General features: G+C 49.0%; 1 protein-coding gene across 1 annotated transcript in view; it reads left to right on the top strand.

The window, feature by feature from the left end:
• The first annotated feature begins 10,620 nt into the window (after positions 1–10,620).
• The window catches only part of LOC125311654 (adipocyte plasma membrane associated protein), a 15,949-nt gene continuing 14,069 nt past the window's right edge, over positions 10,621–12,500 (top strand). The window contains exons 1-2 of the mRNA XM_048269917.1: positions 10,621–10,925; positions 11,196–11,312. Of these exons, the coding sequence (XP_048125874.1) occupies positions 10,837–10,925; positions 11,196–11,312 (206 nt within the window). The 5' untranslated portion in view covers positions 10,621–10,836. The remainder of the gene's footprint in view (positions 10,926–11,195; positions 11,313–12,500) is intronic.

Below are 12,500 nucleotides of genomic sequence, written 5' to 3'. Positions count from 1 at the left end.
CATGCCACATCCTGCACACACCTCCGCTGCCTGCGCATCTGCACCTTTTGCATCTCACACACACACACACACTCCATACATGCACATCTACACACACACACACACACACACTCCATACCTGCACATCTACACACACCACACACCTCCATACCTGCACATGCACACACACACTTTTACTCCCATGCCTGCATAGACACACACACACACACACACGCTCCATACTGCACATGCCACAGACCACACACACACACACACACACCTCCCTGCCACATCTATACACACACACACACACACTCCATACCTGCATCTATACACACACACACACACACACACACTCCATACCTGCACATCTACACACCACACACACACACTCCATACCTGCACATCCTACACACACACACACACACTCCAAACCTGCACATCTATACACACACACACACACACACACACTCCATACACACATACACACACACACACACACAAACACACACTCCATACACACACACACACACACACTCCACACACACACACACACACACTCCATACACACACACACACACACACTCACACACACACACACACATACACACACACACACCATACACACACACACACACACACACACCATACACACACATACACACACACACACACTCCATACACACACACACACACACACTCCACACACACACACACACACACACACACACACACACACACACACACTCCACACACACACATCTACACACACACACACACACTCCATACCTGCACATCTACACACACACACACACACTCCAAACCTGCACATCTATACACACACACACACACACACCCTACACACATCTATACACACACACACACACACTCCCACCTGCACTTGGAGCCACCCCACCACACCTCCCATGCCTGCATCCTATACACACACACACACACACACCATACCTGCACATCTACACACACACACACACACACTCCAAACCTGCACATCTATACACACCACACACACACACACTCCATACCTGCATCTATACACACACACACACACACACACACACACACACACACACACACACACTCCATACCTGCACATCTACACACACACACACACACACACACACACTCCATACCTGCTGCATCAACACACACACCACACACCCTTTTACCTCCAAACCTGCACATCTCAGGGCAAATTATGTATTTGAGTCCATTTTTACAGAAAATTAGGTTTTTCTGATGTGTTCCTAATCCATTACTCCTACTGTATTCTGATGTGTTCCATTACTCCTACTGTATTCTGATGTGTTCCAATACTCCTACTGTATTCTGATGTGGTGTTCCTAATCCATTACTCCTACTGTATTCTGATGTGTTCCATTACTCCTAATACTCGTATTCTTGGATGGTGTTCCTAATCCACAATTCTACTGTATTCTCCTGATGTTCCATTACTCTACTGTATTCTCCTGGATGGGTGTTCCTAATCCACTACTCCTACTGTATTCTGATGTGGTGTTCCTAATCCACTACTCCTACTGTATTCTGGATGTGGTGTTCCTAATCCATTACTTCCTACTGTATTCCTGATGTGTCTCCATTCTACTGTATTCCTGATGTGTTCCAATACCCTACTGTAACTTGGATGTGGTGTCTCTAATCCATTACTCCTACTGTATTCTGATGTGTTCCATTACCCTACTGTATCTCCGATGTGTTCCATTACTCCCACTGTATTCTGATGTGGTGTTCCTAATCCATTACTCCTACTGTATTCTGATGTGTTCCATTACTCCTACTGTATTCTGATGTGGTGTTCCTAATCCATTACTCCTACTGTATTCTGATGTGTTCCATTACTCCTACTGTATTCTGATGTGGTGTTCCTAATCCACTACTCCTACTGTATTCTGATGTGGTGTTCCTAATCCACTACTCCTACTGTATTCTGATGTGGTGTTCCTAATCCATTACTCCTACTGTATTCTGATGTGTTCCATTACTCCTACTGTATTCTGATGTGTTCCAATACTCCTACTGTATTCTGATGTGGTGTTCCTAATCCATTACTCCTACTGTATTCTGATGTGTTCCATTACTCCTACTGTATTCTGATGTGTTCCATTCTACTGTATTCTGATGTAGTTCCTAATCCATACCCTACTGTATTCTGATGTGTTCCATTACTCCTACTGTATTCTGATGTGGTGTTCCTAATCCACTACTCCTACTGTATTCTGATGTGGTGTTCCTAATCCATTACTCCTACTGTATTCTGATGTGTTCCATTACTCCTACTGTATTCTGATGTGTTCCTAATCCACTACTCCTACTGTATTCTGATGTGTTCCATTACTCCTACTGTATTCTGATGTGGTGTTCCTAATCCATTACTCCTACTGTATTCTGATGTGTTCCATTACTCCTACTGTATTCTGATGTGTTCCTAATCCATTACTCCTACTGTATTTCTGGGTGTGTTCCTAATCCATTATCCTACTGTATTCTGATGTGGTGTTCCTAATCCACTTTTCTCCTACTGTGTTATTCTGATGTGGTGTTCCTAATCAGACACTCTACTGTATTCTGATGTGTTCCATTACTCCTACTGTATTCTGATGTGTTCCTAATCCACTACTCCTACTGCATTCTGATTACTCATACTGTATTCTGATGTGGTGTTCCTAATCCACTACTCCTACTGTATTCTGATTACTCCTACTGTATTCTGATGTGGTGTTCCTAATCCACTACTCCTACTGTATTCTGATGTGGTGTTCCTAATCCATTACTCCTACTATATTCTGATGTGGTGTTCCTAATCCATTACTCCTACTGTATTCTGATGTGTTCCTAATCCATTACTCCTACTGTATTCTGATGTGTTCCTAATCCACTACTCCTACTGTATTCTGATGTGGTGTTCCTAATCCATTACTCCTACTGTATTCTGATGTGTTCCATTACTCCTACTGTATTCTGATGTGTTCCTAATCCATTACTCCTACTGTATTCTGATGTGTTCCATTACTCCTACTGTATTCTGATGTGTTCCATTACTCCTCCTGTATTCTGATGTGGTGTTCCTAATCCATTACTCCTACTGTATTCTGATGTGTTCCCCTCCATTCTCCTACTGTGTATTCTGATGTGTTCCATTACTCCTACTGTATTCTGATGTGTTCCTAATCCATTACTCCTACTGTATTCTGATGTGTTCCATTACTCCTACTGTATTCTGATGTGTTCCTAATCCACTACTCCTACTGTATTCTGATGTGGTGTTCCTAATCCACTACTCCTACTGTATTTGAAGAGTTTGGTTTGGTTGTTTCAGTACAACTATAATTGGGTATTGTCATTTGATTTATCTTGACTCAATCAAAACTACACAACTGAAATATGATTGATATTACCTGAAATACACAATTAACTAGCATGACTTTTTAATGTTTTTAAATCTTGTTTCTAATCCAAAACAAAGGTAATACATTTAGACTAAAACGCATACACAGTAAGGTCATTTGTGACGTGTTTCTTAAAAACTCAGCACTCTTGTGATCTTGTTTGTTCATGACTTCCTCTATAAATAAAAGTCTCCAGGGAACAGCTTGCTGCATGTGTGTGTGTGTGTGTGTGTCCAGGGAACAGCTTGCTGCATGTGTGTGTGTGTGTGTGTGTGTGTGTGTGTGTGTGTGTGTGCGTGTGTGTGTGTGTGTGTGTGTGGTATGCTAGGTTAATGAACAGATGCTTAATGACCAAGGCCTTCTGATCCACCTCTGGAGTGGTGTGGTCATGTGATCATGTGTGTGTTTGGTCATGTGGTCATGTGTGTTGGTCATGTGATCATGTGTGTTGGTCATGTGATCATGTGTGTTGGTCACGTGATCATGTGTGTTGGTCACGTGATCATGTGTGTTGGTCATGTGATCATGTGATCATGTGTTGGTCATGTGATCATGTGATCATGTGTGTTGGTCATGTGGTCATGTGTGTTGGTCATGTGATCATGTGTGTTGGTCATGTGGTCATGTGATCATGTGTGTTGGTCATGTGGTCATGTGTGTTGGTCATGTAATCATGTGTGTTGGTCATGTGATCATGTGATCATGTGTGTTGGTCATGTGTGTTGGTCATGTGATCATGTGTGTTGGTCATGTGATCATGTAATCATGTGTGTTGGTCATGTGGTCATGTGTGTTGGTCATGTGATCACATGTTTGTGGGGGTGTTGTGTTTCAGGGGCACCTGCCACTCACCCCGGCGTCGTGAGATGCTGCAACAGAACAGAAGGCGTCAGATACACAGACCAGATATTAGCCACAACACACACACACACACACACGCACGCACGCACACACACACACACAGTACTGATTTAGCCTGATATTACATGTAGTTAGATAACTCCACAACACACGCACGCACGCACACACACACACACACACGCGCACACGCACGCACACACACGCACACACACACGCACACACACACAGTACTGATTTAGCCTGATATTAGTTAGATAACTCAACAACACACACACACACACACACACACACACACACACACACACACAACAAACACACACAGTACTGATTTAGCCTGATATTAGTTAGATAACTCCACAACACACACACACACACATATATACACACACACACACACAGTACTGATTTAGCCTGATATTAGTTAGATAACTCCACAACACACACAGGCCTGATTTAGCCTGATCCACACACTCTAAAACAGGATTATGTATTATGCATTGCTAAGTGAATTAGTGAACACACAGAGCACACAGTGAACACACAGTGAGGTGAAGTACACACTAACCCGGAGCATTGAGCTGCCTGCTACAGCGGCGCTCGGGGAGCAGTGAGAGGTTAACCCAAGGGCACTTCAGCCGTGGATGTGGGTATGGGAGAGCTGTGCTCAACTACTTCCCCTGCCCACATTCTTCCTACTGGGTCGGGGATCGAACCAGCAACTCTTCGGTTCCAAGCCCCAAGCCCTAACCAGTAGGCCACGTCTGCTCCCACAGACACACACACACACACACACACACACACACACCCTAACCAGTAGACCACGGCTGCTCACACACACACACACACACACACCCTAACCAGTAGGCCACGGCTGCTCCCACACACACACACACACACACACACCTAACCAGTAGGCCACGGCTGCTCACACACACACACACACACTAACCAGTAGACCACGGCTGCTCCCATATGGCCTACTGGATAAACTGAAGTACAATGTATACACTATGCTGTGGATCCTTGACAGATCTTTTCTGCTAGTTCAGAGTGTGTGTGTGTGTGTGTGTGTGTGTGTGTTACGTCTGTATGTGTTCTGTGTTTCTGTCTGCTTGTACTCTTTGTTACGTCTGCATGTGTTCTGTGTTTCTGTCTGCTTGTTCTCTTTGTGTCTTGTGTTCTGTTTTATTTCTCAGACAGTCCGGTGGGCAAGCTACTACTAATTGCCGTCTTGTGATTGGGTTTCCTGCCCTTTAAAGGGGGGCCTCCCTACGTGTCATTTCAGGGGGGCAAGCTGCTACTTCTACTGTGATTGGGTTCCGCCCTTTAAAGGGGTCTCCTACGCCACAGGGGTGCGCTTCTACTGTGATTGGGTTTCCGCCCTTTAAAAGGGGGTCTCCTACGTCACAGGGGCGCGTTCTACTGTGATTGGGTTTCCGCCCTTTAAAAGGGGGTCTCCTACGTCACAGGGGGCGCGTTCTACTGTGATTGGGTTTCCGCCCTTAAAAGGGGTCTCCCTACGTCACAGGGCGCGTTCTACTGTGATTGGGTTTCCGCCCTTTAAAAGGGGGTCTCCTACGTCACAGGGCGCGTTCTACTGTGATTGGGTTTCCGCCCTTTAAAAGGGGGCCTCCTACGTCACAGGGGGTGCGTTCTACTGTGATTGGGTTTCCGCCCTTTAAAAGGGGCCTCCCTACGTCACAGGGGGTGCGTCTAGGTGATTGGGTTCTTTTAAAAGGGGCCCCCACGGCACAGGGCTCTGGAATTTTTGGCCAAGCCGCTTACACCGGTTTGCCCGGGCTGTCCCACGCTTGAGCTTTTGGTCACGCTGTCGCCTCCTGCCTGGTCCCGAAAGTGAGAGCTCGAGGAGAAGGCTGGGGATTACCTGGGCCTACTTTTGGAGGCCTTTCGTTTGGGCAGCCTTATTTTTTTCGTTAGTCCATTATTTTCTTAGGGCTTATAATTTTTTGTAAATAAATATTGTTGAATTATACTTTCATTATTGGCCGTCTCCTATTATTTGTCTATGTCCCACAACACCCCTAGATAGTGGGACGTGACAGTGTGTATGTGTGTGTGTGTGTGTGTGTGTGTGTGTGTGTGCTAGTTCAGAGGTACCTGTAGGAGCTTCAGGTGGTTGTCCTCGTGGATGAGGGCCGTCCTGGTGTCCCTGAGGACGTCTGTGTCCCTCAGGTGTCTCTGCAGCTGGTCCCTGCGCACCTGGAGCCACCTGCCGCAGTAGAGCCGCTCAGCGTCCAGCACGGCCATCATCAGACGCTCGTCCTCGTCCAGCAGAGCTCGCATCACAGAGTAGCGCCGCCGCACGCGCAGCCTACACCCCTCTATGGAGCTCTGAGATGGAGGGATGGAGGGAGGAGAGGAGAGACAGACACAGAGAAAAGAGAGGGAGGAGAGGAGAGACAGATACAGGGAGAGAAGAGGGAGGAGAGGAGAGACAGACACAGAGAGAGAAAGAAAGAGAAAGGTAAAAAAGAGAGGGATAATGAAAAGAGAGATAACGTAGCTTCTGCCTGTACTGTTCTCACAATACCTTTGCATGGAAAACAACGTTTTGTACACACTTGAATAGGCATGTGGTCTGCTGTTATTAGTGTGATGCTTTTGTTGTCGTCTCATGCACCTACCAGGGTCTCTGAGGAAAGGACCTCTAGTTCCTTCACGGCGTTCTCAGTTCTCAGCCGGTTCTCCAGCAGAACACTTTCCGTGGCCTCCAGCTTCCGCTGTGGAACCATCAGATGCATGGAACCATTAGAGGCACAGACACAGCATGCATGCTCTAGAGAACCATCAGAGGCATGGACACAGCATGCATGTTCTAGAGAACCATCAGAGGCATAGACACAGCATGCATGCTCTAGAGAACCATCAGAGGCACAGACACAGCATGCATGCTCTAGAGAACCATCAGAGGCATGGACACAGCATGCATGCTCTAGAGAACCATCAGAGGCATGGACACAGCATGGACACAGCATGGATGCTCTAAATCATTTATGAGCAGGCGAGCAGTGCTGCTCCTTCTCATTCAAGGCCACAAAGGGACAATGAGCACCTGACCTCGCGGTTACTCCATATGCTATCAGTTTACTGGATGGAAACATTCTCTACAAAGCTACAAAACAAAAAACATCAGAAAAACATAATGAAGAACACACGAAAGGGCCCTTACTCCTGACTGAACCATAGACTGTGTGAAATAGCTCTGAACACACACGGTCTCTGAGCCATAGACTATAAAATAGCTCTAAACACACACGGCCTCTGAGCCATAGACTGTATGAAATAGCTCTGAACACACACGGCTGAACCATAGACTGTATAAAATAGCTCTGAACACACACGGCCTCTGAACCATAGACTGTGTAACATAGCTCTGAACACACACAGAATCAATTCAGTTTCCACGTCATGTTGCCTGTGGTTGCTTCCACATCTGGCATTTACTAAACTGGTCATGTTTGGAGCCATGACTCAGCTCTATGCTAACTGGATTTCCAGATTTCATGCCATCTTGAGAGTAAAATTCCCCTACATTCTGTGGTATGATCTACTACTGCTGTTACTTATTTTACCTCATGAAACATCCTACTAAACTACTAACACTACTAAACTACTAACACTACCAAACTACTAACACTACTAACACTACTAAACTACTAACACCACTAAACTACTAACACTATTCAACTACTAACACTACAAACACTACTAAACTACTAACACTACTAACACTACAAACACTACTAACACTACTAAACTACTAACACTACAAACACTACTAAACTACTAAACTACTAACACTACTAACACTACTAAATAAATACTCCTGAAGCTCTAACATAACACTATGGAGGAAACAGTCCACCCCATCATGATAAAGGAACCAGAAATGAGCTAAACTGAAGAATAGTTTTGCTCTCTGAGAATTATAACTGCGTCAGTCCCCCTGGTCTCCCGGCGCTCACCTTGAGGTCAGCGGCGGCCTCCTGCAGGGGACCAAGATGACCGGGTGGTCTCCCAATACTTGGTCTCCCAAAAGAGCCGCAGCTCCTCGCCGTGGCGCTGGCACCGGTAGGGCAGCAGGTCGCCGGGCTTGCTCCACTTAGCCGCAGGTGTGTCCGCAGGGCTCCGCTCTCTGAGGTGCCGGGCGGCGGTGACACAACTACAAGTCAAGACGTCATTGTATTAAAGCCCGCGACCGGGCCACACACACGCTGACATGCAGTGTGGTCGCGACCGCCAGCTGACCAACACCCGACAGGGCCGTCACCTCGTGAGGCAGGTCAGCCGGTACGGACACGCCGTTCCAGTCTGGATCGCCCTGGTCCTGCCCACCCTGGTTCTGCCCACCCTGGTCCTGCCCACCCTGGTCCTGCCCACCCTGGTTCTGCCCACTGGCCTCTGCCCACCCTGGTCCTGCCCACCCTGGTTCTGCCCACCCTGGTCCTGCCCACCCTGGTTCTGCCCACCCTGGTTCTGCCCACCCTGGTCCTGCCCACCTGGTTCTGCCCACCCTGGTCCTGCCCACCCTGGTCCTGCCCACCCTGGTTCTGCCCACCCTGGTCCTGCCCACCTGGTTCTGCCCACCCTGGTCCTGCCCACCTGGTTCTGCCCACCCTGGTCCTGCCCACCCTGGTCCTGCCCACCCTGGTTCTGCCCACCCTGGTCCTGCCCACCCTGGTCCTGCCCACCCTGGTTCTGCCCACCCTGGTCCTGCCCACCCTGGTCCTGCCCACCCTGGTTCTGCCCACCCTGGTCCTGCCCACCCTGGTCCTGCCCACCCTGGTCCTGCCCACCTGGTTCTGCCCACCCTGGTCCTGCCCACCCTGGTCCTGCCCACCTGGTTCTGCCCACCCTGGTCCTGCCCACCTGGTTCTGCCCACCCTGGTCCTGCCCACCCTGGTTCTGCCCACCCTGGTCCTGCCCACCCTGGTCCTGCCCACCCTGGTTCTGCCCACCCTGGTCCTGCCCACCCTGGTTCTGCCCACCCTGGTTCTGCCCACCCTGGTCCTGCCCACCCTGGTTCTGCCCACCCTGGTCCTGCCCACCCTGGTCCTGCCCACCCTGGTTCTGCCCACTCGCCTCCTGCTCCGGCGCCAGCAGGGTGGGCTTGGCCTGCAGCTGGACATCTGGAGGCAGCAGGATCTGACACTCTGGGCAGAACAGCGGACCCGGCGGCGGCGCTTCACTGGGCCAGGTTCCTGCAGCCGGCCCGTCTCCATCGTCCACGCTCCACACGGTGCGGATGCACGCGCGGCAGAAGCTGTGACCGCACGGGAGAGCCACGGGGTCTGAGAAGGCATCGCCGCAGATGGGGCAGATGGAGCAGGAGACCGGAGCACTCTCCATCCTCTCGTCAGCACTGGGGCAGCTGGGGTGGGATTGGGCGCCACTAGGACGACCTGGATCACACGCACACACACACACACACACACACACACACACACACACACACACGCACACATGAATGTTTAACAGCGTCCGGCACAGATCAGGTGACACGCGCTTTGTTGTTCCCCTACACATGGATCACGTTACCGCACACCGAGAGTGAGGATAGAGGCGCACACAGGTGAGGATAGAGGCGCACACAGGTGAGGGGCATGAGGCAGCACACACAGGTGAGGGGCATGAGGCAGCACACACAGGTGAGGGGCATGAGGCAGCACACACAGGTGAGGGGCATGAGGCAGCATGTGTAACAGAGGTCGTAGTTCGTCTGCCGCTCACGGCCCTCAAACCCGCTACCTCAACACACACCGGCATGGGAGTCAAACGCTCTAACCACTGAGCTAAAAGCCCAGGCTTCTAACTCAGCAGTTAGAAGCGTTCTTAAGGTTAGGGTTCTTGCTGGTCTAGCTGGTTGGGCCACCAGGTGGACATGCTGGTGTGACCATCTGAGGTAGCTAGTCATGCTGGTGTGACCAGCTTGTCGTGTGGGATACAGCTGGTGTAGGATGGTCATGCTGGTGACCAGCCTGCCAAACTTGACGCTGTTGGTCATGGGTCATTCCACGTCAGTTCAACCAGGGCCCACGCACTTAGGTCTCAAAAAATTCTGAAAAAATTACCAGGTGTACCTATGTTACACAGGAGACACACTGTAAAATTACTCTTATGTAAGATCAATACTTTCCAAGATACAGCCAGTTTTACAGGGGGAGGGGGGTGTCGATTTTGTTCGGCCTCTTTTTTTTGTGGCTGCGCTGAGAGCCTTCTCAGCCCAGAGCCGTATATCTCTGTGATATACGAGCCAAGTTCGTGATCCATGAAAGGTTCGTTCGAATTCCTATCCACTAGGTGGCAGCAACGTACCTGGAGTTGTATTCATCAACCATTGAAGAAGAAAGAAAAAAATACTGCTGTAAACGCTGGAATGCTGTGGCGAAATGCAATTGCGTTAATGTTTGACGAAATAGAGGTTTGGGGTATTTAAAACGCCAGCAGTAATGTGGAGGCAGAAATCTGTCTGATCTACGAACCAACGATTTTCTTGAGCTGGCGACAGCAGCGCGGAATTCAGTCCAGAAATAAGTGAAAGCTCTGCAGAATGAATGAGCCAGAGGGACTGCGTTTCAGGCGACTGAACCGACCCCAGATCATAACAGACTCCCAAGAACCTCGATACAAGGGCACAAGGTAGGCTTGGGGTGTAGCAGTGTGTTGTGGAAAACAGTAACAAGACGGCAGGTGTTTCAGGGATGACATGCGAAAGTGAAAGTCAAAGGGCTCGTTTTTTGTTTGTTTTTTTGCTTGCTTCATAATCCAGGTCTAACCTCTGTCGTGACATAACACAACAGTGCTTTGTGTTTCAGATTAACGTTACATTACTTTCTGTTTTCGTGACATAACACAACAGTGGTTTGTGTTTGAGATTAACGTTACATTACTTTCTGTTTTCGTCCACAGCACCTACAGCGGGAAGGTTTTTCGAGTGACGTTGATCTCGGTGGGGGGCTTCCTTATCCTGCCACTGCTTGTGATCATCCTGATTCTGGAGTCTCCGATCCACCCAGAGGTCTTCAGGTAGGCGACACGGTGACCGCATGTGTTAAAAGCAGCTTGTTTTGGTTCTGCACTAGATCGGCCTCCGTTTGAGTAACCGATCACGCTGCTGTCAACAGAGGCGGCGTCCGCGCTGCGTGTTTGTCATACACACCTGCGTCTCACACCATACCCACTCACTCGCACGCACACATCATAGCCTAACACGAATTTAGAGCACCGTGGAAAACTCGCAGCTGTCAACCTAGATGTGCGTTCAGATGTGGGATTCACAGACGGGTGCATCCAATTATAATAATGGAAACGGTTTCATATCACAGCAGACGGGGAGAATTTGAGAGATCATATAGGCCACACAGTCAGGACTTACAGTAGCCCACACATTCACACCACTGGCTTTAATCTTTTAAACGCTTTAATTCAGACTTTAACCTAATTTCAGTTTATTAAGTGTGGTCAATGCGTGCTTAGACCAGCTGTGTGTAGCCTTGTGTCTGAAAGCAACTCTGATCTTGCACCACATGTGAGTTGGCTGCCATCCAGGCTCAGCTGCACTGGGTGTTGTGTTGTAGGCTCACACACTGCCCTGCTGCCATCCAGGCTAAGCTGCACTGGGTGTTGTGTTGTAGGCTCACACACTGCCCTGCTGCTTGTGTGCTATTGCATGACCTTGCTGAGAGTACCTGGTGCTGCTGAGACACAGGCAGCTCTGTCTCCTGTCTGTCATGAGTAAGTCTGGGTATGGACCCAGCACACAAAGAGCAGTCTGATCCAACCCAGCCCTGGGTCACATTCCTCTTCCTCTTCGCTTGCATTTACATTTGTGTGTGTATATCTGCTTCTGTAGGTCCCCGTCATGGTGTCATATCTGCTTCTGTACAGTAGGTCACTGTCATGGTGTCGTATCTGCTTCTGTAGGTCCCTGTCATGGTGTCAGATCTGCTTCTGTAGGTCACTGTCATGGTGTCATATCTGCTTCTGTACAGTAGGTCACTGTCATGGTGTCGTATCTGCTTCTGTAGGTCCCTGTCATGGTGTCATATCTGCTTCTGTACAGTAGGTCACTGTCATGGTGTCGTATCTGCTTCTGTAGGTCCCTGTCATGGTGTCAGATCTGCTTCTGTAGGTCACTGTCATGGTGTCATATCTGCTTCTGTAGGTCACTGTCATGGTGTCGTATCTGCTTCTGTAGGTCACTGTCATGGTGTC

The sequence above is a fragment of the Alosa alosa genome, chromosome 18 (genome assembly GCF_017589495.1).
Source record: "Alosa alosa isolate M-15738 ecotype Scorff River chromosome 18, AALO_Geno_1.1, whole genome shotgun sequence".
Taxonomy (NCBI): domain Eukaryota; kingdom Metazoa; phylum Chordata; class Actinopteri; order Clupeiformes; family Clupeidae; genus Alosa; species Alosa alosa.
Note: the sequence above shows the minus strand (reverse complement) of the source record. Positions and strands in the feature narration are given on the sequence as shown.